We start from the raw sequence: 20,401 nt of genomic DNA, 5'->3' as shown, positions 1-20,401 counted from the left end.
TTTTTGAATGGGAAAAGCAGCTCTCAAATACTTGTGACGAAGAGCTCTCAAAGTTTGTATAAAAGTTTTTGGGAAATGTTAATTGCAGTGAATGTAGTTATCTGATCGCACAGTGAAAGCCAATGTTAATTTATGGATGTTTAATGAGAAATTAACGAGCTAATTAACTTTATGCTTGTTTGTTATCTTAGGTTAATTTGACATTTCGGAAGTAGAGTCAAATTAATTAATTGAATTTAATTTAAAGCCGCTAATAGGAACTCTAGTAAGTTTTTAACCTAATCTGGCTGTTATATCTCGCCTAGGCATAATAGGTACTAGAATATATAGCAGGGTACTGGATTTCTCAATGACAGCCCATAGAGTCTAGCAGTGGCATGACACCCTTGACGTGGGTTATGGTGGGTATGGGATATTCTGGCTTCCTGTTGCCAGCCATGGCTTGAGAGTAGTATTAATGACCTTCAGCTCATGAGCCATCTCCTTGGATCTATGGCTGGGCACTTGGTTACAATCTGTCATCCTTGTGTCTTGAGTTGGATGCTTTGCTAGAGGTGGTTACATTCAATTGGAGCGGGTAAGGGAAATGAGCCCAAATGCGATGGCCAGATGAGCAATGCATGTCCTCTCTCTTTTCATCCACAACACAAAGCATTGAAGTATTAAGGTTTGTATCCAGCCTCCATGCACTTATACAACTCCTGCAACTTGGCATATATATTCTGGTGTTGAGAATGCGATGAGTCTCTAGATACAATTTCATGCACTACATTATTCATCTCAGCACAATTGCGACCTGGGACTATCTTCACATCATTATCCATAATTGCCTTTGCCTGTCTCATCTTTACTACATCCTCCACCCACCCTGCCTCTGCATGGATGTTTGCCAGCAAGACATGTGGTGAAGCATTCCTTGGATCTAACTCGAAAACAAAATTTGCAGCACGTACAGCCCGCTCCACATCATTATGAATTCTGCATGATGAAAGCAAGCTCAACCATGCTGAAGGCAGATGTTCAAAGGGCATACTCATGATCAGGTCCTCTGCTTCTTGTAATAGTCCTCGTCGCCCAAGGATATCGATCATGCACACATAATGCTCCACTGAGGGGATTAGTCCATGGTCATTCATAGAGACAAAGTGTTGCCTTCCATGAGCAACTAGTCCTGTGTGACTGCAAGCCGTGAGGACACAGGTGAATGTGATGTTGTTTGGCTTGAAGCCATCCGCCTGCATTTGATCAAAAAGTTGTAAGGCCTCCATGCCATGCCCATTCTGAGCACATGCAGCAATCATGGCATTCCAAGAGACCACATCCCACAGTGGCATCTGTGCAAACACTGCCCTCGCATCACCTAGGCTCCCGCACTTGCCATACATATTGATGAGGGCATTCCCCACGACGAATTCAGACTCCCATCCGTTGTTGGCAGCAGTAGCATGAATCACTCGACCCTCTTCTAAGGCAGCCACAGTAGCACATACATCCACAACGCAAATGAAGGTGATCTTGTCCAGCTGGAAGCCTTTGGCCTGCATTTCACCCAGCAGTTGCAGGGCCTCCTTGCCATGCGCATTCTGGGCACACGCAGAGATCATGGCACTCCAGGAAATCACAACATGCTGTGGCATCTCTGCAAATGCTACCACTGCATCACCTACACTGCCACACTTGCCGTACATATTTACAAGGGCTGTCCCTACCACCACATCTGACTCCCATCCATTGCCAGTAACAGTTGCATGTATAACTCGACCTTCTTCTAGGGCTGCCACACTAGCACATGCATCCACTACGCAAATGAAGGTGATCTTGTCCAGTTTAAAGCCTTCAGCCTGCATTTGACCAAACAGTTCCAGAGCCTCCTTGCCATGCCCATTCTGTGCACAGGCAGCGACCATGGCGCTCCAAGAAACAACATCCTGCTGAGGGATCTCTGTGAACACTGCCCTTGCATCATCTAGATTCCCATGCTTTCCATACATACTGACAAGGGTGTTTCCCACAACAATATCCAGATCCCATCCATTCCCAGCAACAGCAGCATGGATCGCCTGACCTTCTTGTAGAGCTGCCACACTGGCACATGCATCCAAAATGCAGATGAAGGTTATCTTGTTTGGTTCAAAGCCTTCTGCTTGCATTTGACCAAACAGCTGCAGGGCCTCCTTGCCATGCTCATTCTGGGAACATGCAGTGATCATGGCACTCCATGAGACCACATCATGGTGCAGCATCTCTGCAAAAACTGCCCTTGAATCATCTAGGCTCCTGCACTTGCCATACATATTGACGAAAGCTGTTCCCACAACAACATCAGTCTCCCATCCACTGCCAGCAACAGTGGCATGGATCAGTAGACCCTCTTCTAAGGCTGCCACACCTGCACATGCATCCACAACGCAGATGAAGGTGATCTTGTTTGGCTCCAAACCTTCAACCAGCATTTGACTGAACAGTTGCAAAGCCTCGTTGCCGTGACCATTCTGGGCACACGCAGTTATAGTGGCACTCCAGGAGACCACATTCAGCTGTGGCATGTCTGCAAACACTACCCTCACATCATCTACACTCCCACACTTACCATACATGTTAAGAAGAGCATTCCCCATAATGATGTCTGACTCCCAACCATTAAGAGCAATAGTAGCATGGATCATTTGCCCCTCTTCTAGGGCTGCCACACTGGCACAGGCATCTAGAACGCAAAGAAATCACCTTCACCATATAGATGCAAATTGCTAGATAAGAATTCAGAAAATCCAAGTTGTTTGGCATATGCATAACTAGTTGGCTTCTCCCACAATCTCTTAACTCAGGTCTTCTTTACCTTGTACTTTGTCCTTGTAGTCTTCTTCAAGTGCTTAGCATTGGAAGAGCATTGAGAACTTGGCATGTTGTCAAGAAGTCAATATCATCTGAACTTCAAATAACATTCTCTGAATTGAAAAAGGAATCTTTGATTCTTTGATGTGTACTTTAACTCCTCAAGCATCACCTAAGCATTTAGTGTAGCATCAAACTTCAAAAAAGGTCTAGAAATGCTTGAAGAGAACATAGGAACCTTGGAGGATTGATACCTCACTCCACATAGCATCAACTGGGGGACATTTGTTGCGCAATCAAAGGTACTTAGTAAGAGAAGACTCAGTGCAAATCTCAGACGAAATGACGCGTCACACTACCCAGGGCAGCAGCATTTTCTAAAGAAACACATCCAGGGTGTCTTGGATGCACCTCGAAACTTTGATTTTGGCGGAGCCCCATCTCCGAAAATCGTCCTCCAACCGATGGAGGAAGTGTACAGGAGCATGCCCGGATTGATGTCGCGGATTCCAGATTTCTCTTGGCGAACGAGAGTCCCTTAACCGCTAGCCCAGCCGACAGCGTGGCATCTGTTCATGAAGATGGGCCTAGGAAGGAGCCAACAGCGACTGATGAAAGTTGTATGTACGCTACGGCGCTGATGAAATCAAAAACCGTGTGTGTTTAGTGCGAATCTTTTTAATCGTTGTTTTATGTATTGGAAGTTTAAGTTGAGGCGCAGGTTGGGAATGCCTCTCAGCAAATGTCTCTGGAAGATGTTGCGTTCGGGCCAATACTACCCGTCTGCTGCTTGGGTTATACCTTACCAAGGAAAAAGGGATGGATGCCAGGAGAGCACAGTCGATGTGGAAGTCAATTATGTCGCAAATGCTTTGACTGCATGAGTAGTATATTTTTTGTTGCTAGTCTCCAACGAGTCAACCTGGGAAACACATCAAGGGAGTCTTGGATGCACCTGGGTACTTTGATTTTGGCGTAGCCCCATCTCCGAAAATTGTCCTTCCAACCAATGGAGGAAGTGTGCAGGAGCATGCCTGGATTGACATCGCGGATTCCAGATTTCTCTTGGCGAACGAAAGTCCCTTAACTGCCAGCCCAACCGACAGCGTGGCATCTGTTCATGAAGATGGGCCTAGGAAGGAGCCAAAAAGGTTTTAGTAGCTCTTCTCCTCGTGTTCCAGATTACCTACCATTGGTCCGGAAGTCGAGGATGGGAATACATATCGTGTGAGTTTTGGCTATGATCTGTTTTTGAATGGGAAAAGCAGCTCTCAAATACTTGTGACGAAGAGCTCTCAAAGTTTGTATAAAAGTTTTTGGGAAATGTTAATTGCAGTGAATGTAGTTATCTGATCGCACAGTGAAAGCCAATGTTAATTTATGGATGTTTAATGAGAAATTAACGAGCTAATTAACTTTATGCTTGTTTGTTATCTTAGGTTAATTTGACATTTCGGAAGTAGAGTCAAATTAATTAATTGAATTTAATTTAAAGCCGCTAATAGGAACTCTAGTAAGTTTTTAACCTAATCTGGCTGTTATATCTCGCCTAGGCATAATAGGTACTAGAATATATAGCAGGGTACTGGATTTCTCAATGACAGCCCATAGAGTCTAGCAGTGGCATGACACCCTTGACGTGGGTTATGGTGGGTATGGGATATTCTGGCTTCCTGTTGCCAGCCATGGCTTGAGAGTAGTATTAATGACCTTCAGCTCATGAGCCATCTCCTTGGATCTATGGCTGGGCACTTGGTTACAATCTGTCATCCTTGTGTCTTGAGTTGGATGCTTTGCTAGAGGTGGTTACATTCAATTGGAGCGGGTAAGGGAAATGAGCCCAAATGCGATGGCCAGATGAGCAATGCATGTCCTCTCTCTTTTCATCCACAACACAAAGCATTGAAGTATTAAGGTTTGTATCCAGCCTCCATGCACTTATACAACTCCTGCAACTTGGCATATATATTCTGGTGTTGAGAATGCGATGAGTCTCTAGATACAATTTCATGCACTACATTATTCATCTCAGCACAATTGCGACCTGGGACTATCTTCACATCATTATCCATAATTGCCTTTGCCTGTCTCATCTTTACTACATCCTCCACCCACCCTGCCTCTGCATGGATGTTTGCCAGCAAGACATGTGGTGAAGCATTCCTTGGATCTAACTCGAAAACAAAATTTGCAGCACGTACAGCCCGCTCCACATCATTATGAATTCTGCATGATGAAAGCAAGCTCAACCATGCTGAAGGCAGATGTTCAAAGGGCATACTCATGATCAGGTCCTCTGCTTCTTGTAATAGTCCTCGTCGCCCAAGGATATCGATCATGCACACATAATGCTCCACTGAGGGGATTAGTCCATGGTCATTCATAGAGACAAAGTGTTGCCTTCCATGAGCAACTAGTCCTGTGTGACTGCAAGCCGTGAGGACACAGGTGAATGTGATGTTGTTTGGCTTGAAGCCATCCGCCTGCATTTGATCAAAAAGTTGTAAGGCCTCCATGCCATGCCCATTCTGAGCACATGCAGCAATCATGGCATTCCAAGAGACCACATCCCACAGTGGCATCTGTGCAAACACTGCCCTCGCATCACCTAGGCTCCCGCACTTGCCATACATATTGATGAGGGCATTCCCCACGACGAATTCAGACTCCCATCCGTTGTTGGCAGCAGTAGCATGAATCACTCGACCCTCTTCTAAGGCAGCCACAGTAGCACATACATCCACAACGCAAATGAAGGTGATCTTGTCCAGCTGGAAGCCTTTGGCCTGCATTTCACCCAGCAGTTGCAGGGCCTCCTTGCCATGCGCATTCTGGGCACACGCAGAGATCATGGCACTCCAGGAAATCACAACATGCTGTGGCATCTCTGCAAATGCTACCACTGCATCACCTACACTGCCACACTTGCCGTACATATTTACAAGGGCTGTCCCTACCACCACATCTGACTCCCATCCATTGCCAGTAACAGTTGCATGTATAACTCGACCTTCTTCTAGGGCTGCCACACTAGCACATGCATCCACTACGCAAATGAAGGTGATCTTGTCCAGTTTAAAGCCTTCAGCCTGCATTTGACCAAACAGTTCCAGAGCCTCCTTGCCATGCCCATTCTGTGCACAGGCAGCGACCATGGCGCTCCAAGAAACAACATCCTGCTGAGGGATCTCTGTGAACACTGCCCTTGCATCATCTAGATTCCCATGCTTTCCATACATACTGACAAGGGTGTTTCCCACAACAATATCCAGATCCCATCCATTCCCAGCAACAGCAGCATGCATCGCCTGACCTTCTTGTAGAGCTGCCACACTGGCACATGCATCCAAAATGCAGATGAAGGTTATCTTGTTTGGTTCAAAGCCTTCTGCTTGCATTTGACCAAACAGCTGCAGGGCCTCCTTGCCATGCTCATTCTGGGAACATGCAGTGATCATGGCACTCCATGAGACCACATCATGGTGCAGCATCTCTGCAAAAACTGCCCTTGAATCATCTAGGCTCCTGCACTTGCCATACATATTGACGAAAGCTGTTCCCACAACAACATCAGTCTCCCATCCACTGCCAGCAACAGTGGCATGGATCAGTAGACCCTCTTCTAAGGCTGCCACACCTGCACATGCATCCACAACGCAGATGAAGGTGATCTTGTTTGGCTCCAAACCTTCAACCAGCATTTGACTGAACAGTTGCAAAGCCTCGTTGCCGTGACCATTCTGGGCACACGCAGTTATAGTGGCACTCCAGGAGACCACATTCAGCTGTGGCATGTCTGCAAACACTACCCTCACATCATCTACACTCCCACACTTACCATACATGTTAAGAAGAGCATTCCCCATAATGATGTCTGACTCCCAACCATTAAGAGCAATAGTAGCATGGATCATTTGCCCCTCTTCTAGGGCTGCCACACTGGCACAGGCATCTAGAACGCAAAGAAATCACCTTCACCATATAGATGCAAATTGCTAGATAAGAATTCAGAAAATCCAAGTTGTTTGGCATATGCATAACTAGTTGGCTTCTCCCACAATCTCTTAACTCAGGTCTTCTTTACCTTGTACTTTGTCCTTGTAGTCTTCTTCAAGTGCTTAGCATTGGAAGAGCATTGAGAACTTGGCATGTTGTCAAGAAGTCAATATCATCTGAACTTCAAATAACATTCTCTGAATTGAAAAAGGAATCTTTGATTCTTTGATGTGTACTTTAACTCCTCAAGCATCACCTAAGCATTTAGTGTAGCATCAAACTTCAAAAAAGGTCTAGAAATGCTTGAAGAGAACATAGGAACCTTGGAGGATTGATACCTCACTCCACATAGCATCAACTGGGGGACATTTGTTGCGCAATCAAAGGTACTTAGTAAGAGAAGACTCAGTGCAAATCTCAGACGAAATGACGCGTCACACTACCCAGGGCAGCAGCATTTTCTAAAGAAACACATCCAGGGTGTCTTGGATGCACCTCGAAACTTTGATTTTTGGCGGAGCCCCATCTCCGAAAATCGTCCTCCAACCGATGGAGGAAGTGTACAGGAGCATGCCCGGATTGATGTCGCGGATTCCAGATTTCTCTTGGCGAACGAGAGTCCCTTAACCGCTAGCCCAGCCGACAGCGTGGCATCTGTTCATGAAGATGGGCCTAGGAAGGAGCCAACAGCGACTGATGAAAGTTGTATGTACGCTACGGCGCTGATGAAATCAAAAACCGTGTGTTTAGTGCGAATCTTTTTAATCGTTGTTTTATGTATTGGAAGTTTAAGTTGAGGCGCAGGTTGGGAATGCCTCTCAGCAAATGTCTCTGGAAGATGTTGCGTTCGGGCCAATACTACCCGTCTGCTGCTTGGGTTATACCTTACCAAGGAAAAAGGGATGGATGCCAGGAGAGCACAGTCGATGTGGAAGTCAATTATGTCGCAAATGCTTTGACTGCATGAGTAGTATATTTTTTGTTGCTAGTCTCCAACGAGTCAACCTGGGAAACACATCAAGGGAGTCTTGGATGCACCTGGGTACTTTGATTTTGGCGTAGCCCCATCTCCGAAAATTGTCCTTCCAACCAATGGAGGAAGTGTGCAGGAGCATGCCTGGATTGACATCGCGGATTCCAGATTTCTCTTGGCGAACGAAAGTCCCTTAACTGCCAGCCCAACCGACAGCGTGGCATCTGTTCATGAAGATGGGCCTAGGAAGGAGCCAAAAAGGTTTTAGTAGCTCTTCTCCTCGTGTTCCAGATTACCTACCATTGGTCCGGAAGTCGAGGATGGGAATACATATCGTGTGAGTTTTGGCTATGATCTGTTTTTGAATGGGAAAAGCAGCTCTCAAATACTTGTGACGAAGAGCTCTCAAAGTTTGTATAAAAGTTTTTGGGAAATGTTAATTGCAGTGAATGTAGTTATCTGATCGCACAGTGAAAGCCAATGTTAATTTATGGATGTTTAATGAGAAATTAACGAGCTAATTAACTTTATGCTTGTTTGTTATCTTAGGTTAATTTGACATTTCGGAAGTAGAGTCAAATTAATTAATTGAATTTAATTTAAAGCCGCTAATAGGAACTCTAGTAAGTTTTTAACCTAATCTGGCTGTTATATCTCGCCTAGGCATAATAGGTACTAGAATATATAGCAGGGTACTGGATTTCTCAATGACAGCCCATAGAGTCTAGCAGTGGCATGACACCCTTGACGTGGGTTATGGTGGGTATGGGATATTCTGGCTTCCTGTTGCCAGCCATGGCTTGAGAGTAGTATTAATGACCTTCAGCTCATGAGCCATCTCCTTGGATCTATGGCTGGGCACTTGGTTACAATCTGTCATCCTTGTGTCTTGAGTTGGATGCTTTGCTAGAGGTGGTTACATTCAATTGGAGCGGGTAAGGGAAATGAGCCCAAATGCGATGGCCAGATGAGCAATGCATGTCCTCTCTCTTTTCATCCACAACACAAAGCATTGAAGTATTAAGGTTTGTATCCAGCCTCCATGCACTTATACAACTCCTGCAACTTGGCATATATATTCTGGTGTTGAGAATGCGATGAGTCTCTAGATACAATTTCATGCACTACATTATTCATCTCAGCACAATTGCGACCTGGGACTATCTTCACATCATTATCCATAATTGCCTTTGCCTGTCTCATCTTTACTACATCCTCCACCCACCCTGCCTCTGCATGGATGTTTGCCAGCAAGACATGTGGTGAAGCATTCCTTGGATCTAACTCGAAAACAAAATTTGCAGCACGTACAGCCCGCTCCACATCATTATGAATTCTGCATGATGAAAGCAAGCTCAACCATGCTGAAGGCAGATGTTCAAAGGGCATACTCATGATCAGGTCCTCTGCTTCTTGTAATAGTCCTCGTCGCCCAAGGATATCGATCATGCACACATAATGCTCCACTGAGGGGATTAGTCCATGGTCATTCATAGAGACAAAGTGTTGCCTTCCATGAGCAACTAGTCCTGTGTGACTGCAAGCCGTGAGGACACAGGTGAATGTGATGTTGTTTGGCTTGAAGCCATCCGCCTGCATTTGATCAAAAAGTTGTAAGGCCTCCATGCCATGCCCATTCTGAGCACATGCAGCAATCATGGCATTCCAAGAGACCACATCCCACAGTGGCATCTGTGCAAACACTGCCCTCGCATCACCTAGGCTCCCGCACTTGCCATACATATTGATGAGGGCATTCCCCACGACGAATTCAGACTCCCATCCGTTGTTGGCAGCAGTAGCATGAATCACTCGACCCTCTTCTAAGGCAGCCACAGTAGCACATACATCCACAACGCAAATGAAGGTGATCTTGTCCAGCTGGAAGCCTTTGGCCTGCATTTCACCCAGCAGTTGCAGGGCCTCCTTGCCATGCGCACGCAGAGATCATGGCACTCCAGGAAATCACAACATGCTGTGGCATCTCTGCAAATGCTACCACTGCATCACCTACACTGCCACACTTGCCGTACATATTTACAAGGGCTGTCCCTACCACCACATCTGACTCCCATCCATTGCCAGTAACAGTTGCATGTATAACTCGACCTTCTTCTAGGGCTGCCACACTAGCACATGCATCCACTACGCAAATGAAGGTGATCTTGTCCAGTTTAAAGCCTTCAGCCTGCATTTGACCAAACAGTTCCAGAGCCTCCTTGCCATGCCCATTCTGTGCACAGGCAGCGACCATGGCGCTCCAAGAAACAACATCCTGCTGAGGGATCTCTGTGAACACTGCCCTTGCATCATCTAGATTCCCATGCTTTCCATACATACTGACAAGGGTGTTTCCCACAACAATATCCAGATCCCATCCATTCCCAGCAACAGCAGCATGGATCGCCTGACCTTCTTGTAGAGCTGCCACACTGGCACATGCATCCAAAATGCAGATGAAGGTTATCTTGTTTGGTTCAAAGCCTTCTGCTTGCATTTGACCAAACAGCTGCAGGGCCTCCTTGCCATGCTCATTCTGGGAACATGCAGTGATCATGGCACTCCATGAGACCACATCATGGTGCAGCATCTCTGCAAAAACTGCCCTTGAATCATCTAGGCTCCTGCACTTGCCATACATATTGACGAAAGCTGTTCCCACAACAACATCAGTCTCCCATCCACTGCCAGCAACAGTGGCATGGATCAGTAGACCCTCTTCTAAGGCTGCCACACCTGCACATGCATCCACAACGCAGATGAAGGTGATCTTGTTTGGCTCCAAACCTTCAACCAGCATTTGACTGAACAGTTGCAAAGCCTCGTTGCCGTGACCATTCTGGGCACACGCAGTTATAGTGGCACTCCAGGAGACCACATTCAGCTGTGGCATGTCTGCAAACACTACCCTCACATCATCTACACTCCCACACTTACCATACATGTTAAGAAGAGCATTCCCCATAATGATGTCTGACTCCCAACCATTAAGAGCAATAGTAGCATGGATCATTTGCCCCTCTTCTAGGGCTGCCACACTGGCACAGGCATCTAGAACGCAAAGAAATCACCTTCACCATATAGATGCAAATTGCTAGATAAGAATTCAGAAAATCCAAGTTGTTTGGCATATGCATAACTAGTTGGCTTCTCCCACAATCTCTTAACTCAGGTCTTCTTTACCTTGTACTTTGTCCTTGTAGTCTTCTTCAAGTGCTTAGCATTGGAAGAGCATTGAGAACTTGGCATGTTGTCAAGAAGTCAATATCATCTGAACTTCAAATAACATTCTCTGAATTGAAAAAGGAATCTTTGATTCTTTGATGTGTACTTTAACTCCTCAAGCATCACCTAAGCATTTAGTGTAGCATCAAACTTCAAAAAAGGTCTAGAAATGCTTGAAGAGAACATAGGAACCTTGGAGGATTGATACCTCACTCCACATAGCATCAACTGGGGGACATTTGTTGCGCAATCAAAGGTACTTAGTAAGAGAAGACTCAGTGCAAATCTCAGACGAAATGACGCGTCACACTACCCAGGGCAGCAGCATTTTCTAAAGAAACACATCCAGGGTGTCTTGGATGCACCTCGAAACTTTGATTTTGGCGGAGCCCCATCTCCGAAAATCGTCCTCCAACCGATGGAGGAAGTGTACAGGAGCATGCCCGGATTGATGTCGCGGATTCCAGATTTCTCTTGGCGAACGAGAGTCCCTTAACCGCTAGCCCAGCCGACAGCGTGGCATCTGTTCATGAAGATGGGCCTAGGAAGGAGCCAACAGCGACTGATGAAAGTTGTATGTACGCTACGGCGCTGATGAAATCAAAAACCGTGTGTGTTTAGTGCGAATCTTTTTAATCGTTGTTTTATGTATTGGAAGTTTAAGTTGAGGCGCAGGTTGGGAATGCCTCTCAGCAAATGTCTCTGGAAGATGTTGCGTTCGGGCCAATACTACCCGTCTGCTGCTTGGGTTATACCTTACCAAGGAAAAAGGGATGGATGCCAGGAGAGCACAGTCGATGTGGAAGTCAATTATGTCGCAAATGCTTTGACTGCATGAGTAGTATATTTTTTGTTGCTAGTCTCCAACGAGTCAACCTGGGAAACACATCAAGGGAGTCTTGGATGCACCTGGGTACTTTGATTTTGGCGTAGCCCCATCTCCGAAAATTGTCCTTCCAACCAATGGAGGAAGTGTGCAGGAGCATGCCTGGATTGACATCGCGGATTCCAGATTTCTCTTGGCGAACGAAAGTCCCTTAACTGCCAGCCCAACCGACAGCGTGGCATCTGTTCATGAAGATGGGCCTAGGAAGGAGCCGAAAAGGTTTTAGTAGCTCTTCTCCTCGTGTTCCAGATTACCTACCATTGGTCCGGAAGTCGAGGATGGGAATACATATCGTGTGAGTTTTGGCTATGATCTGTTTTTGAATGGGAAAAGCAGCTCTCAAATACTTGTGACGAAGAGCTCTCAAAGTTTGTATAAAAGTTTTTGGGAAATGTTAATTGCAGTGAATGTAGTTATCTGATCGCACAGTGAAAGCCAATGTTAATTTATGGATGTTTAATGAGAAATTAACGAGCTAATTAACTTTATGCTTGTTTGTTATCTTAGGTTAATTTGACATTTCGGAAGTAGAGTCAAATTAATTAATTGAATTTAATTTAAAGCCGCTAATAGGAACTCTAGTAAGTTTTTAACCTAATCTGGCTGTTATATCTCGCCTAGGCATAATAGGTACTAGAATATATAGCAGGGTACTGGATTTCTCAATGACAGCCCATAGAGTCTAGCAGTGGCATGACACCCTTGACGTGGGTTATGGTGGGTATGGGATATTCTGGCTTCCTGTTGCCAGCCATGGCTTGAGAGTAGTATTAATGACCTTCAGCTCATGAGCCATCTCCTTGGATCTATGGCTGGGCACTTGGTTACAATCTGTCATCCTTGTGTCTTGAGTTGGATGCTTTGCTAGAGGTGGTTACATTCAATTGGAGCGGGTAAGGGAAATGAGCCCAAATGCGATGGCCAGATGAGCAATGCATGTCCTCTCTCTTTTCATCCACAACACAAAGCATTGAAGTATTAAGGTTTGTATCCAGCCTCCATGCACTTATACAACTCCTGCAACTTGGCATATATATTCTGGTGTTGAGAATGCGATGAGTCTCTAGATACAATTTCATGCACTACATTATTCATCTCAGCACAATTGCGACCTGGGACTATCTTCACATCATTATCCATAATTGCCTTTGCCTGTCTCATCTTTACTACATCCTCCACCCACCCTGCCTCTGCATGGATGTTTGCCAGCAAGACATGTGGTGAAGCATTCCTTGGATCTAACTCGAAAACAAAATTTGCAGCACGTACAGCCCGCTCCACATCATTATGAATTCTGCATGATGAAAGCAAGCTCAACCATGCTGAAGGCAGATGTTCAAAGGGCATACTCATGATCAGGTCCTCTGCTTCTTGTAATAGTCCTCGTCGCCCAAGGATATCGATCATGCACACATAATGCTCCACTGAGGGGATTAGTCCATGGTCATTCATAGAGACAAAGTGTTGCCTTCCATGAGCAACTAGTCCTGTGTGACTGCAAGCCGTGAGGACACAGGTGAATGTGATGTTGTTTGGCTTGAAGCCATCCGCCTGCATTTGATCAAAAAGTTGTAAGGCCTCCATGCCATGCCCATTCTGAGCACATGCAGCAATCATGGCATTCCAAGAGACCACATCCCACAGTGGCATCTGTGCAAACACTGCCCTCGCATCACCTAGGCTCCCGCACTTGCCATACATATTGATGAGGGCATTCCCCACGACGAATTCAGACTCCCATCCGTTGTTGGCAGCAGTAGCATGAATCACTCGACCCTCTTCTAAGGCAGCCACAGTAGCACATACATCCACAACGCAAATGAAGGTGATCTTGTCCAGCTGGAAGCCTTTGGCCTGCATTTCACCCAGCAGTTGCAGGGCCTCCTTGCCATGCGCATTCTGGGCACACGCAGAGATCATGGCACTCCAGGAAATCACAACATGCTGTGGCATCTCTGCAAATGCTACCACTGCATCACCTACACTGCCACACTTGCCGTACATATTTACAAGGGCTGTCCCTACCACCACATCTGACTCCCATCCATTGCCAGTAACAGTTGCATGTATAACTCGACCTTCTTCTAGGGCTGCCACACTAGCACATGCATCCACTACGCAAATGAAGGTGATCTTGTCCAGTTTAAAGCCTTCAGCCTGCATTTGACCAAACAGTTCCAGAGCCTCCTTGCCATGCCCATTCTGTGCACAGGCAGCGACCATGGCGCTCCAAGAAACAACATCCTGCTGAGGGATCTCTGTGAACACTGCCCTTGCATCATCTAGATTCCCATGCTTTCCATACATACTGACAAGGGTGTTTCCCACAACAATATCCAGATCCCATCCATTCCCAGCAACAGCAGCATGCATCGCCTGACCTTCTTGTAGAGCTGCCACACTGGCACATGCATCCAAAATGCAGATGAAGGTTATCTTGTTTGGTTCAAAGCCTTCTGCTTGCATTTGACCAAACAGCTGCAGGGCCTCCTTGCCATGCTCATTCTGGGAACATGCAGTGATCATGGCACTCCATGAGACCACATCATGGTGCAGCATCTCTGCAAAAACTGCCCTTGAATCATCTAGGCTCCTGCACTTGCCATACATATTGACGAAAGCTGTTCCCACAACAACATCAGTCTCCCATCCACTGCCAGCAACAGTGGCATGGATCAGTAGACCCTCTTCTAAGGCTGCCACACCTGCACATGCATCCACAACGCAGATGAAGGTGATCTTGTTTGGCTCCAAACCTTCAACCAGCATTTGACTGAACAGTTGCAAAGCCTCGTTGCCGTGACCATTCTGGGCACACGCAGTTATAGTGGCACTCCAGGAGACCACATTCAGCTGTGGCATGTCTGCAAACACTACCCTCACATCATCTACACTCCCACACTTACCATACATGTTAAGAAGAGCATTCCCCATAATGATGTCTGACTCCCAACCATTAAGAGCAATAGTAGCATGGATCATTTGCCCCTCTTCTAGGGCTGCCACACTGGCACAGGCATCTAGAACGCAAAGAAATCACCTTCACCATATAGATGCAAATTGCTAGATAAGAATTCAGAAAATCCAAGTTGTTTGGCATATGCATAACTAGTTGGCTTCTCCCACAATCTCTTAACTCAGGTCTTCTTTACCTTGTACTTTGTCCTTGTAGTCTTCTTCAAGTGCTTAGCATTGGAAGAGCATTGAGAACTTGGCATGTTGTCAAGAAGTCAATATCATCTGAACTTCAAATAACATTCTCTGAATTGAAAAAGGAATCTTTGATTCTTTGATGTGTACTTTAACTCCTCAAGCATCACCTAAGCATTTAGTGTAGCATCAAACTTCAAAAAAGGTCTAGAAATGCTTGAAGAGAACATAGGAACCTTGGAGGATTGATACCTCACTCCACATAGCATCAACTGGGGGACATTTGTTGCGCAATCAAAGGTACTTAGTAAGAGAAGACTCAGTGCAAATCTCAGACGAAATGACGCGTCACACTACCCAGGGCAGCAGCATTTTCTAAAGAAACACATCCAGGGTGTCTTGGATGCACCTCGAAACTTTGATTTTTGGCGGAGCCCCATCTCCGAAAATCGTCCTCCAACCGATGGAGGAAGTGTACAGGAGCATGCCCGGATTGATGTCGCGGATTCCAGATTTCTCTTGGCGAACGAGAGTCCCTTAACCGCTAGCCCAGCCGACAGCGTGGCATCTGTTCATGAAGATGGGCCTAGGAAGGAGCCAACAGCGACTGATGAAAGTTGTATGTACGCTACGGCGCTGATGAAATCAAAAACCGTGTGTGTTTAGTGCGAATCTTTTTAATCGTTGTTTTATGTATTGGAAGTTTAAGTTGAGGCGCAGGTTGGGAATGCCTCTCAGCAAATGTCTCTGGAAGATGTTGCGTTCGGGCCAATACTACCCGTCTGCTGCTTGGGTTATACCTTACCAAGGAAAAAGGGATGGATGCCAGGAGAGCACAGTCGATGTGGAAGTCAATTATGTCGCAAATGCTTTGACTGCATGAGTAGTATATTTTTTGTTGCTAGTCTCCAACGAGTCAACCTGGGAAACACATCAAGGGAGTCTTGGATGCACCTGGGTACTTTGATTTTGGCGTAGCCCCATCTCCGAAAATTGTCCTTCCAACCAATGGAGGAAGTGTGCAGGAGCATGCCTGGATTGACATCGCGGATTCCAGATTTCTCTTGGCGAACGAAAGTCCCTTAACTGCCAGCCCAACCGACAGCGTGGCATCTGTTCATGAAGATGGGCCTAGGAAGGAGCCAAAAAGGTTTTAGTAGCTCTTCTCCTCGTGTTCCAGATTACCTACCATTGGTCCGGAAGTCGAGGATGGGAATACATATCGTGTGAGTTTTGGCTATAATCTGTTTTTGAATGGGAAAAGCAGCTCTCAAATACTTGTGACGAAGAGCTCTCAAAGTTTGTATAAAAGTTTTTGGGAAATGTTAATTGCAGTGAATGTAGTTATCTGATCGCACAGTGAAAGCCAATGTTAATTTATGGATGTTTAATGAGAAATTAACGAGCTAATTAACTTTATGCTTGTTTGTTATCTTAGGTTAATTTGACATTTCGGAAGTAGAGTCAAATTAATTAATTGAATTTAATTTAAAGCCGCTAATAGGAACTCTAGTAAGTTTTTAACCTAATCTGGCTGTTATATCTCGCCTAGGCATAATAGGTACTAGAATATATAGCAGGGTACTGGATTTCTCAATGACAGCCCATAGAGTCTAGCAGTGGCATGACACCCTTGACGTGGGTTATGGTGGGTATGGGATATTCTGGCTTCCTGTTGCCAGCCATGGCTTGAGAGTAGTATTAATGACCTTCAGCTCATGAGCCATCTCCTTGGATCTATGGCTGGGCACTTGGTTACAATCTGTCATCCTTGTGTCTTGAGTTGGATGCTTTGCTAGAGGTGGTTACATTCAATTGGAGCGGGTAAGGGAAATGAGCCCAAATGCGATGGCCAGATGAGCAATGCATGTCCTCTCTCTTTTCATCCACAACACAAAGCATTGAAGTATTAAGGTTTGTATCCAGCCTCCATGCACTTATACAACTCCTGCAACTTGGCATATATATTCTGGTGTTGAGAATGCGATGAGTCTCTAGATACAATTTCATGCACTACATTATTCATCTCAGCACAATTGCGACCTGGGACTATCTTCACATCATTATCCATAATTGCCTTTGCCTGTCTCATCTTTACTACATCCTCCACCCACCCTGCCTCTGCATGGATGTTTGCCAGCAAGACATGTGGTGAAGCATTCCTTGGATCTAACTCGAAAACAAAATTTGCAGCACGTACAGCCCGCTCCACATCATTATGAATTCTGCATGATGAAAGCAAGCTCAACCATGCTGAAGGCAGATGTTCAAAGGGCATACTCATGATCAGGTCCTCTACTTCTTGTAATAGTCCTCGTCGCCCAAGGATATCGATCATGCACACATAATGCTCCACTGAGGGGATTAGTCCATGGTCATTCATAGAGACAAAGTGTTGCCTTCCATGAGCAACTAGTCCTGTGTGACTGCAAGCCGTGAGGACACAGGTGAATGTGATGTTGTTTGGCTTGAAGCCATCCGCCTGCATTTGATCAAAAAGTTGTAAGGCCTCCATGCCATGCCCATTCTGAGCACATGCAGCAATCATGGCATTCCAAGAGACCACATCCCACAGTGGCATCTGTGCAAACACTGCCCTCGCATCACCTAGGCTCCCGCACTTGCCATACATATTGATGAGGGCATTCCCCACGACGAATTCAGACTCCCATCCGTTGTTGGCAGCAGTAGCATGAATCACTCGACCCTCTTCTAAGGCAGCCACAGTAGCACATACATCCACAACGCAAATGAAGGTGATCTTGTCCAGCTGGAAGCCTTTGGCCTGCATTTCACCCAGCAGTTGCAGGGCCTCCTTGCCATGCGCATTCTGGGCACACGCAGAGATCATGGCACTCCAGGAAATCACAACATGCTGTGGCATCTCTGCAAATGCTACCACTGCATCACCTACACTGCCACACTTGCCGTACATATTTACAAGGGCTGTCCCTACCACCACATCTGACTCCCATCCATTGCCAGTAACAGTTGCATGTATAACTCGACCTTCTTCTAGGGCTGCCACACTAGCACATGCATCCACTACGCAAATGAAGGTGATCTTGTCCAGTTTAAAGCCTTCAGCCTGCATTTGACCAAACAGTTCCAGAGCCTCCTTGCCATGCCCATTCTGTGCACAGGCAGCGACCATGGCGCTCCAAGAAACAACATCCTGCTGAGGGATCTCTGTGAACACTGCCCTTGCATCATCTAGATTCCCATGCTTTCCATACATACTGACAAGGGTGTTTCCCACAACAATATCCAGATCCCATCCATTCCCAGCAACAGCAGCATGGATCGCCTGACCTTCTTGTAGAGCTGCCACACTGGCACATGCATCCAAAATGCAGATGAAGGTTATCTTGTTTGGTTCAAAGCCTTCTGCTTGCATTTGACCAAACAGCTGCAGGGCCTCCTTGCCATGCTCATTCTGGGAACATGCAGTGATCATGGCACTCCATGAGACCACATCATGGTGCAGCATCTCTGCAAAAACTGCCCTTGAATCATCTAGGCTCCTGCACTTGCCATACATATTGACGAAAGCTGTTCCCACAACAACATCAGTCTCCCATCCACTGCCAGCAACAGTGGCATGGATCAGTAGACCCTCTTCTAAGGCTGCCACACCTGCACATGCATCCACAACGCAGATGAAGGTGATCTTGTTTGGCTCCAAACCTTCAACCAGCATTTGACTGAACAGTTGCAAAGCCTCGTTGCCGTGACCATTCTGGGCACACGCAGTTATAGTGGCACTCCAGGAGACCACATTCAGCTGTGGCATGTCTGCAAACACTACCCTCACATCATCTACACTCCCACACTTACCATACATGTTAAGAAGAGCATTCCCCATAATGATGTCTGACTCCCAACCATTAAGAGCAATAGTAGCATGGATCATTTGCCCCTCTTCTAGGGCTGCCACACTGGCACAGGCATCTAGAACGCAAATAAAAGTGACCCTGTTTGGGTCGAAGCCTTCGGTGTGCATTCTACTAAACAGTTGCAAAGCTTCCTTGCCATGACCGTTCTGGGCAGTTGCAGCTATCATGGAATTCCAGGAGACCACATTATGCCGGGGCATCTCTGCAAACAATGTCCTTGCTTCATCCAGGAACCCATTCCTGGCACAGGTTGCAATCATGGTATTCCAAGAGCAGTAATCCCGATGGACTATTGTGTCAAACACAGCACGTGCATTCTTCAGACTTCCACACTTGCTGTACATTCGGACGAGAAGGTTGGCCAAAAAATTGTCGCAAGCATATCCACGTCCGCTCATATGTTCGTGCACACATTTGCCCAAGGAAAGGGTCTTGGCAATGGTGCATCGCCGCAAGAGCAAAGCATAAGTAGCTTGATCTGTCTCTGGACCCAGCTGACCAAGGATGTCCGCATTCAATCTTTCAGGATCGCCGTTCCACCCAATATGGGGCATTGTGGCTGATCCCAGGGACACGCTGTTATGCCCACCAAAGTCTATATTCATATCCTTAGTCCGAGGGCTATGGCAGGGGGCATGCGAAATATTCGAGCTTGAACTTACTACTCTGTGTGGTCGCCTTCTCTCCAAGGACAGAGGCTCCATTGGAAGTTTAGGCATGAGGGATGGTGAACAACAGAGAAGTTGGTCCATAGGGTTGATGTTGTTGCCGGAATTGAGAGAATGAGAGCATTCTCCAAAGGCTGAAACGTCAAAACTCCGCACAGCGTACCTCTTTCAACCATGGGTATGCCGCTCTGCAGCAAATTCCTTCCGAGCCATGGTTGTGTGTGCCCCTCGTTTCTGAATGGATATGCCTCCCTCCACAATAAAGGCAAGAGCTTCAATGAATCAACACCTCATCTTCACTTGAGCTCCTCTGAGAATTGCTTCCAACGCTTTAGCCTACATCTATGATGCTGCACGTTGAACACATCCGCTACCATGAGAAAACAAGCATTTGGGGTGCTACCGTTAAAATGGAGAGCTAGAATTGTAGGGGTTTAAGGGTGAAAAATCTAACTAATAGTTTTGGGTTGAGACTAGGAGCAACCCTGGCAATAAAATCAAAGTATCAATTATTAACTTCGAAGGTACCATTCACCTCCATGTTTTATGTGGGCTCTTGGTAGGGAATGTGTTCAATATACAACATGCGAGACGTAGGGTGACGTAGGCTACCTCAAGTGAAGATGAGGTGTTGATTCATTGAACTGCGTGGAAGCTCTTGCGTTCATTGTTTTGAAAAGGAATAAAGGGGTTAGGAAAGGGTATAAAGTTTAGGAAAGGTGGAGTCCTAAGAGAAAATGGAGAGTTAGTCTTCTTCACCGATTGTAGGGTGTAA

General features: G+C 46.1%; 5 protein-coding genes and 1 pseudogene across 5 annotated transcripts; all 6 read right to left on the bottom strand.

The window, feature by feature from the left end:
* Positions 1–662: 662 nt before the first annotated feature.
* Positions 663–2,618, bottom strand: LOC147904930 (pentatricopeptide repeat-containing protein At1g11290, chloroplastic-like). The gene is made up of 4 exons (XM_087392849.1): positions 1,877–2,618; positions 1,623–1,717; positions 1,317–1,538; positions 663–1,235 (listed from the first exon to the last, which is right to left on the bottom strand). Exons 1-4 carry the CDS (start codon positions 2,616–2,618, stop codon positions 663–665), a joined length of 1,632 nt encoding a protein of 543 aa, XP_087248975.1.
* Positions 2,619–4,742: 2,124 nt separating this feature from the next.
* LOC147904929 (pentatricopeptide repeat-containing protein At1g11290, chloroplastic-like) lies at positions 4,743–6,698 on the bottom strand. Its single transcript, XM_087392838.1, has 4 exons — positions 5,957–6,698; positions 5,703–5,797; positions 5,397–5,618; positions 4,743–5,315 (listed from the first exon to the last, which is right to left on the bottom strand). The coding sequence occupies exons 1-4, from the start codon at positions 6,696–6,698 to the stop codon at positions 4,743–4,745; spliced, it is 1,632 nt and encodes a 543-aa protein (XP_087248964.1).
* Positions 6,699–8,821: 2,123 nt separating this feature from the next.
* On the bottom strand, positions 8,822–9,703 carry LOC147904928 (pentatricopeptide repeat-containing protein At4g02750 pseudogene; annotated as a pseudogene).
* Position 9,704: 1 nt separating this feature from the next.
* On the bottom strand, positions 9,705–10,766 carry LOC147904927 (pentatricopeptide repeat-containing protein At2g33680-like). Its single transcript, XM_087392813.1, has 2 exons — positions 10,025–10,766; positions 9,705–9,865 (listed from the first exon to the last, which is right to left on the bottom strand). The coding sequence occupies exons 1-2, from the start codon at positions 10,764–10,766 to the stop codon at positions 9,705–9,707; spliced, it is 903 nt and encodes a 300-aa protein (XP_087248939.1).
* Positions 10,767–12,890: 2,124 nt separating this feature from the next.
* Positions 12,891–14,846, bottom strand: LOC147904926 (pentatricopeptide repeat-containing protein At1g11290, chloroplastic-like). Its single transcript, XM_087392801.1, has 4 exons — positions 14,105–14,846; positions 13,851–13,945; positions 13,545–13,766; positions 12,891–13,463 (listed from the first exon to the last, which is right to left on the bottom strand). Exons 1-4 carry the CDS (start codon positions 14,844–14,846, stop codon positions 12,891–12,893), a joined length of 1,632 nt encoding a protein of 543 aa, XP_087248927.1.
* A 2,125-nt stretch (positions 14,847–16,971) lies between these two features.
* Positions 16,972–19,512, bottom strand: LOC147904925 (pentatricopeptide repeat-containing protein At2g13600-like). Its single transcript, XM_087392788.1, has 4 exons — positions 18,186–19,512; positions 17,932–18,026; positions 17,626–17,847; positions 16,972–17,544 (listed from the first exon to the last, which is right to left on the bottom strand). The coding sequence occupies exons 1-4, from the start codon at positions 19,510–19,512 to the stop codon at positions 16,972–16,974; spliced, it is 2,217 nt and encodes a 738-aa protein (XP_087248914.1).
* Positions 19,513–20,401: the final 889 nt, after the last annotated feature.

Source organism: Dipteris shenzhenensis, chromosome 2 (assembly GCF_047967505.1).
Source record: "Dipteris shenzhenensis isolate YYH24624 ecotype China chromosome 2, Dip_SZ_1.0, whole genome shotgun sequence".
Taxonomy (NCBI): Eukaryota; Viridiplantae; Streptophyta; class Polypodiopsida; order Gleicheniales; family Dipteridaceae; genus Dipteris; species Dipteris shenzhenensis.
This window is presented reverse-complemented; position numbering and strand designations above follow the sequence as displayed.

What these genes read in the sequence shown, in the direction of transcription:
- LOC147904930 (XM_087392849.1), bottom strand. Translation starts at nt 2,618, where the DNA reads ATGGGGAATGCTCTTCTTAACATGTATGGTAAGTGTGGGAGTGTAGAT. An exon ending in CTGTGCACAGAATGGGCATG is followed by an intron (nt 1,718 to 1,876) that starts GCAAGGAGGCTC and finishes GATGGGAGTCAG; the next exon opens with ATGTGGTGGTAGGGACAGCC. An exon ending in AGATGCCACTGTGGGATGTG is followed by an intron (nt 1,236 to 1,316) that starts GTCTCTTGGAAT and finishes GATCAAATGCAG; the next exon opens with GCGGATGGCTTCAAGCCAAA.
- LOC147904929 (XM_087392838.1), bottom strand. Translation starts at nt 6,698, where the DNA reads ATGGGGAATGCTCTTCTTAACATGTATGGTAAGTGTGGGAGTGTAGAT. An exon ending in CAGAGATGCCACAGCATGTT is followed by an intron (nt 5,619 to 5,702) that starts GTGATTTCCTGG and finishes GGTGAAATGCAG; the next exon opens with GCCAAAGGCTTCCAGCTGGA. An exon ending in AGATGCCACTGTGGGATGTG is followed by an intron (nt 5,316 to 5,396) that starts GTCTCTTGGAAT and finishes GATCAAATGCAG; the next exon opens with GCGGATGGCTTCAAGCCAAA.
- LOC147904927 (XM_087392813.1), bottom strand. Translation starts at nt 10,766, where the DNA reads ATGGGGAATGCTCTTCTTAACATGTATGGTAAGTGTGGGAGTGTAGAT. An exon ending in CTGTGCACAGAATGGGCATG is followed by an intron (nt 9,866 to 10,024) that starts GCAAGGAGGCTC and finishes GATGGGAGTCAG; the next exon opens with ATGTGGTGGTAGGGACAGCC.
- LOC147904926 (XM_087392801.1), bottom strand. Translation starts at nt 14,846, where the DNA reads ATGGGGAATGCTCTTCTTAACATGTATGGTAAGTGTGGGAGTGTAGAT. An exon ending in CTGTGCACAGAATGGGCATG is followed by an intron (nt 13,946 to 14,104) that starts GCAAGGAGGCTC and finishes GATGGGAGTCAG; the next exon opens with ATGTGGTGGTAGGGACAGCC. An exon ending in CAGAGATGCCACAGCATGTT is followed by an intron (nt 13,767 to 13,850) that starts GTGATTTCCTGG and finishes GGTGAAATGCAG; the next exon opens with GCCAAAGGCTTCCAGCTGGA.
- LOC147904925 (XM_087392788.1), bottom strand. Translation starts at nt 19,512, where the DNA reads ATGCCCCATATTGGGTGGAACGGCGATCCTGAAAGATTGAATGCGGAC. An exon ending in CAGAGATGCCACAGCATGTT is followed by an intron (nt 17,848 to 17,931) that starts GTGATTTCCTGG and finishes GGTGAAATGCAG; the next exon opens with GCCAAAGGCTTCCAGCTGGA. An exon ending in AGATGCCACTGTGGGATGTG is followed by an intron (nt 17,545 to 17,625) that starts GTCTCTTGGAAT and finishes GATCAAATGCAG; the next exon opens with GCGGATGGCTTCAAGCCAAA.